Source organism: Opisthorchis viverrini (genome assembly GCF_000715545.1).
Source record: "Opisthorchis viverrini unplaced genomic scaffold opera_v5_36, whole genome shotgun sequence".
NCBI lineage: Eukaryota > Metazoa > Platyhelminthes > Trematoda > Opisthorchiida > Opisthorchiidae > Opisthorchis > Opisthorchis viverrini.
Genome location: NW_008751692.1, coordinates 626,410 through 632,564, shown reverse-complemented (window position 1 = coordinate 632,564; position 6,155 = coordinate 626,410). Strand labels below are relative to the sequence as shown.

Below are 6,155 nucleotides of genomic sequence, written 5' to 3'. Positions count from 1 at the left end.
CAAATGTGTGGAGAGCGGTTCTAGATCAGCCGAGATGACACGAGGCGGTGTGCAATTATCAGCGAAATCGCCTGGGTCTAAAAGTACAAAATCCAAGTAGAGTTGGATCCAATTAACCACCCCACCCCTATCCCCAAACCATCGTCCCAGCACCCTTGGACGGTGAACGGACAGGTGAACGAAATCTGTAAACGACCCCAAGAGGAATTTTCCATTAAGGCGTCCTAGACTGAAGAAGCAAGGACGAAAAAATCCGGGTTCATCATAAAGACGACCCCCCTATCGTATCGTAAATCTTAGTCATCCCCACTGATCAACAAACAGGAACACCAGACTGAACACCCAGCACTGATCACGTCACTAGTCAAATCTCACGGTTGGCCTGACGAAGCTTTTATGTCAAAAGCTGCCCAGAAATAAATCCACCGCTTGTTTACCAAACCCCTCTGAAACCATAAGAGTTTTCTTATCAAAGCTCATCAATGGTGCATATCCAATGGCATGTCAAAAGCTGCCCAGAAATAAATCCACCGCTTGTTTACCAAACCCCTCTGAAACCATAAGAGTTTTCTTATCAAAGCTCATCAATGGTGCATATCCAATGGCAACGACCGTTCAAACGAGAGTGGTGTGAATAGGAACAAATACCTGTCACAAAAAACCCAACATTTGAATTTATTAGGCACAAATAAACAGAACATGCAATACGCACTATAGAAGAGCCTGCTCATTTATTATATGACTGAAATCGCTGACTAGCTTTTTCTACGGGTCATCACAAGAGTCTCATTTCGATTGGGCATTCGGCCAACCTGAATTCCACTTTTTCAGGTCCATTTTAATAGACATTTGAAGACGATTAATGACTTCCGTGTGGTTTTCTGCTTCTGGATACTTGTAGCAGCAGGGATATGCAAACCTGACTTGAGTTTTTCCTCAGTGTCTGCTGAACACCTGTTCTCCTTGGTGTTGTTGTATCTACATCTAGCTATTCTGATCGTTTTCCCCCTGGATCTAGAGCATTCCAGCCAATGCGGGGCTGCTCATAGTTGTCTGTTCTTTTCGCTTACTGCAGACCACGTTCGCAATCTTTCCCCTTAACCACGCTTGTTTCCAATCAAAATGAGTGATCAGTCTCACTGCGTGGGAATCAACAACAAATAAATTTTGCCTAGAACTCCACAGACAATTCGCTGATGCTGTAACCCTAAACAGACTAGCCAGTGCTTGTTTCAGCGTGATTCATTGCTGAAACACCACAACAACAAAAAAGTGATGTCCATCCAAGTACTTTAACCCACTGCGTTCTGCATTCCGAATCTGCTGACGTCAGACGCCGTTAGTCCATACGAGCACATCGTGCGAAAAAGTTCACCTAGGTTTTGCGAATACACTTGTTTTACCAAACAGGCCATCATTAGTTGGATGTCGAGAGAAAGTTAGTGTGCCATTTGAGAGGCGAGAAATTCCCTTGTAAAAATTCCGTCCACTGCAGAATGTCGAAACTGGCTGTTGGCTGGCTACAACCTAGATCTAATTGTTCTTAAGAGATATAGAGAAGGCTTAGAGAGAACAATCCTCATTTGAGTTTTGCGCTGAATCATTTGCTTATTCAGGTCGCCCAAGCTTATTTCTACGGTGGATCTAGACAGATTTCATTCACAGCACTGCGTGTGTGCGCCAAAAATAAGGGTTTGACGCTCCAATACTTTGGTGACTACGCCTCTATTTGTAACTTATCGGTTTACTGCGGCTGGCTGCGGCATGGTTTTAAATCGAGAGTGCGGGCAGGTGGCACCACGAGTAGACACATTGCAAGGTTGGACTGATGGATTGAAAAGATAAGTCCCTGAAATCTTGAGAACAAGCGTCTGAATTGTCAGGGTTTTCACGAACCTTCCTTGATGGGGATCAATTTATAGAGTTGGCTGCCCAGATCCTAGCAAACATCTAGATTTTCAGGAATGACTGACTGGCCTATGGATATTTTTAAGCAAACTGCGTGAGGGATCAGTGCAGATGGGACCCGGGTCCACAAACTCTCAAAATCAACGCCTGATTTCGCTGACAAACACGTCACATCACAGTTTACTCGAATTCAAATTTAGAATTTTACAAAGTCACCATAGAATTTCTGCTCCGAATCCGACGCGGGAGATGATGCCCATGGAGATATTTCTGCGCTATTAAGAAATAGGTTCATCCAGGGGTAAGGCAGAAAGTTTCACAGTAACCCAGCGACCTTCGTAAACAAGCCTCACAATGTAGCCAGACATACGTTGATTCATGCTGTTCTATGTTCGCGTTTTGTGGCTTCGACATATTCTTCGCGTTTATCCATCAGTTCGGACTAGCTATTCGTCCTCACTGTATTGTTCTAACACAGAAACTCAGGTAAATCAAAGGAACATTCGTTTTTCATCATCTGATAGGATCCATTTCTTATCATACTCACCGTAAATTTTGCCTAGTCATCCCTCTAAGTCAGCATGTCAGACGTCCAACAAGAAGTTCACTTGCGATTTGATAATCCGCTGAGAAACAGAGATTGCTCAAGTGGTTTGTCTATTTTTGGTAAACAGAAACTAACTCAACACGGCCTCTAAAATTTGATGTCAATCGGGACGGTTACGTAGCATAACACACTAACTGATAATAGTTTGGGCTCTGTAGAAACGAATTATTTCACTCCCCGGTGATGACTGTCCTACTGAGCTTTCTGTTTTCATAGTAGGCGGCAAATTGATACTCATCATATCCTTGAATGTCGTTTAGGCCGTTTCTAACACCGAATAATTACTTTGCAGGGTTCAAACCATTCGTTAAAATATGCACTTTTATTCATGTATGCATTGATTTTTAACAGTTGAATGGGAATGGATCGCTTTTGAGAGTTACCCTTTTGGCTATTTACGAAATCATCAGTCGAAAAGATATCTGTGCTTCAACGTTAACGGAAGACCAGTAATGCTGGTAAGTTAATGACGCAGGTTCGTTTTTCCTAAGCAATATATAGGTCAGCTGTAAAGCTTGTAGAATCTCGCATGTTGATTGTTTGACTAGCCCTCGAATAACTTCACTGCTTGGAATGAGTTTCTCCGCTCCTGGGGTATTTCGCTCGCGGTGACTATCTACAGTTCGAAAAAAAAGAGGTCGCAATAATTATTTTTCCTTGAAGGTCGAACTTTAGTCGGAAGCTTTTTATAAAAATTATAGTGCCAACTGTAATTACAATCGGTACTATAGTAGCTAGTCTTACATTATTCATACTTGCATGTATTCACGTTTGTAGCGTCCACTTCACTCAAAATAGGCTATCTGTCACAGCATAACACATTCCTGAGAGCATTCATCTCCAGGATTCTCGTATACTTTCCCTTTTAGTCATCAACATAAGTGGCTGTTTTGAAGAAATCAATGTCTTTCTTAACTCACAATAATTAGTAATTTTTTGTGGTTTCACTGATGCTCAGATTACTGCTTTTTTCTTCACAGAAACAAATCCGCCACTTTTCCAAATGCCTTTTACGAATTAATGTCGCCCTGAAATCTGATCGGCCTCATCGGAAACTGGTGAATGACGAACAGAGGTCCCCACAGAACATGCAACAAGAAGTTGTGGGACGCTCTGGGGAGATTACTTGGGGAGTTGTTTCGAAACGGACTAATATACACCAAGCCTTGTTGTTGAAGGAAGAACAACCCCTTACCACTGGCACGTTACGTCAGTCAGAACGTACGTTAAACCTCCCTGAACGGACACATCCGCCGCAAATTTCTCTGCCGCAGTTCATGTGGCTGACCACGGCTAAGCACTTGCCTGAGTGGAAGCTTTTATTCTGTCCAAATGGGATGCCTTTTGCGCATTATCGGCCTCATCACAAGCGATGCAGGCACACTGATTTGAGTGGAAACTCCCAGCAGTTAATCATGTGTCCAAGGATTCCTTCGCGCTGCCGGTTGGCCTGTGCCCCCCACATTTTCAAACAGGAAATAAAGGCCGGTGAACTGCAATGCGACATGAAGTGTCTCCAGGCAATATCTTGCAGTCCAGTAGCAACATAACCGATTTCCACTTGTTTTATTTCCTCCTCCTGGAATACGTTCCTGCTCCGAGTATCGACAGTTGTAACACGGGTAAAAAGTTCATTGTGTCCAAGAAAATCCCAACGTATTCACGTTCGTAGGGTTATCCTTCCGTCTACCTCCACGCTTAAGCTTACAACGTTTAGTCAGAATCAGGTGTACAGACTGACGTTTCCACCAGTGGAGGTATGTCAGACCTATTGCACTCATTCCAAATTCAGATTTCCTGTCTTGGAACTGCAGTTGAGTATGGCGAATAATGTGTTCATACGGGGCAAGTGGTGCCCTTGCCACACAAGTTATCCCATCTAGTCCTTATAGGATTTTTAAAGTGTTTGCCAATATTTTGTATTTCCTTTTTGGACCGAGCTTCTCCAGACCAAATGTACGATTTTCCGTAACGTCTATCTTTTCATTGCGAATTAATAAATTAGTAGTCCATGTTGTTCCGGTCGTGCATTTTGAATTCGCATGATAGAAGGGAGAGCTCTAAATTCTGTGAGTTGTCTACTTACTTATCCGAGTGTGGACAAAAATGCACCACCCAAAAGCTTTGCCGCAAAGCTTTATTCAGAGTGGTGAGCGAGCCCCTCACCCATTCATTTTGTGCATTACCGACTCAAATAAACAACGATTACCAGCATTGTCCCTTGGGCAATCAGGAGTACCTCTCGATAGTACAGCGCAACAACTGAAAAAACCATTGTAATTTTCGCAATTCGATCCAACTCATGGAAGACGGATCACTGGAAAATATAACGAACGAGTGAATGTGAACTGAAAATCACTCTGTTTTGACCTTCTAGATGGTAAGATCTAACTTCAAACGGCAAAGTTAGTGTTAGCAACTAACTGTATACTACATTCGAAAAATGATCGCAGGACAGTGACAATGAGTATGCACATCCGAACGAGAAGTTCTGATGGACTAATCCAGGTTACTGCCTTCTTTTGCGCTATTACGCCCAACTACACTTTTAATTTTGAAGTCATATGGTACCAAGATTGGAACAGAAATCGACCCGCCCGCTCTACCAAGACTGCAAACTTCATTAACTGACTCTCTGAGCGATGGGACGTTTAGAGTTCAGATATCTGATTACTTTGACTGGCCTAATTAATTGCAGCTCCATAGCACGACTTGGGAAACACGGGAACTTGAGTCAGAACGATCGGCTTCAGATTATGTGGACATGCTTTGAAACCATAGCCATTCGAATTTACAAGTTATCTAGTATGCCACATAATAGAGGGCGAGTAGTAAATGACCAAGTATAGGCTCAAACCTCTGTAGAGACATGCAGACCGTTTTCGTGATGTTTGGCAAACGGTGTGTATCTGCCTCTTGCTAATGAGGGCACCACCAGATCAGTCGGACACCTAAAGGAAGGGATCATACGAATTGATATGTATATTCACTACTGGAGACTGGGCCACTGCAAATAGTTCTACTTTGGAAAAGTGTAGAATCCTATCATTCCACACTTCCATAAACTTCACTCGTTGAATAAACCTTCCAGTGAAACAGTTGGAAACGGTTGATATCATCCTTAACAAACAATAATTGGCCTGTCGGAGCAGCCAGAATTGGCACTCCTCTCTAACAACGACGGTTTGAGAGGTGCTTCAAAGCCCATCAACAGTTGAATAGCATCGTTGGCGTGCGTTAGTCACCGAAACCAGCCGGACTCAAGTAAAATATTATAAGCTCGGTTCACTCTTATGTATCCAGTCCGTCACGCTAATGATGGTTCGTCCCGTTGATGAACTTAATGGAGAACAGTAGGATAGTGTATCCTGTTCTCATATTAAAGGGGCTAAGGTAGGCGACGAGTTGCACGGCTGCTAAGCATTTTCGCTCAAAGTGTTGCCGGCCAAGCCGCATTTGTTGTGCATATCTTCGAGGGCTTTTGTAATTCATTTATTTTCAAGGACCTGCCTGAAACAATGATGATTCAGAACAGTAGTCATTCAATTTGCGCATACAAATTATTGATCTACCATCCTGAACATTTGACCAGCTCATTAAAATCTCAAACCACATCCGACTTTTGACTCAGCTGAGATCT

At 43.0% G+C, this 6,155-nt stretch overlaps 1 protein-coding gene across 1 annotated transcript in view; it reads left to right on the top strand.

Moving 5' to 3' along the window:
• The window catches only part of T265_02779 (hypothetical protein), a gene marked incomplete at both ends in the record, with an annotated part of 8,259 nt that extends 3,733 nt beyond the window's left edge, over positions 1-4,526 (top strand). Inside the window, 2 exons of the mRNA XM_009167104.1 lie at positions 2,867-2,973; positions 3,496-4,526. Of these exons, the coding sequence (XP_009165368.1) occupies positions 2,867-2,973; positions 3,496-4,065 (677 nt within the window). The remainder of the gene's footprint in view (positions 1-2,866; positions 2,974-3,495) is intronic.
• Positions 4,527-6,155: the final 1,629 nt, after the last annotated feature.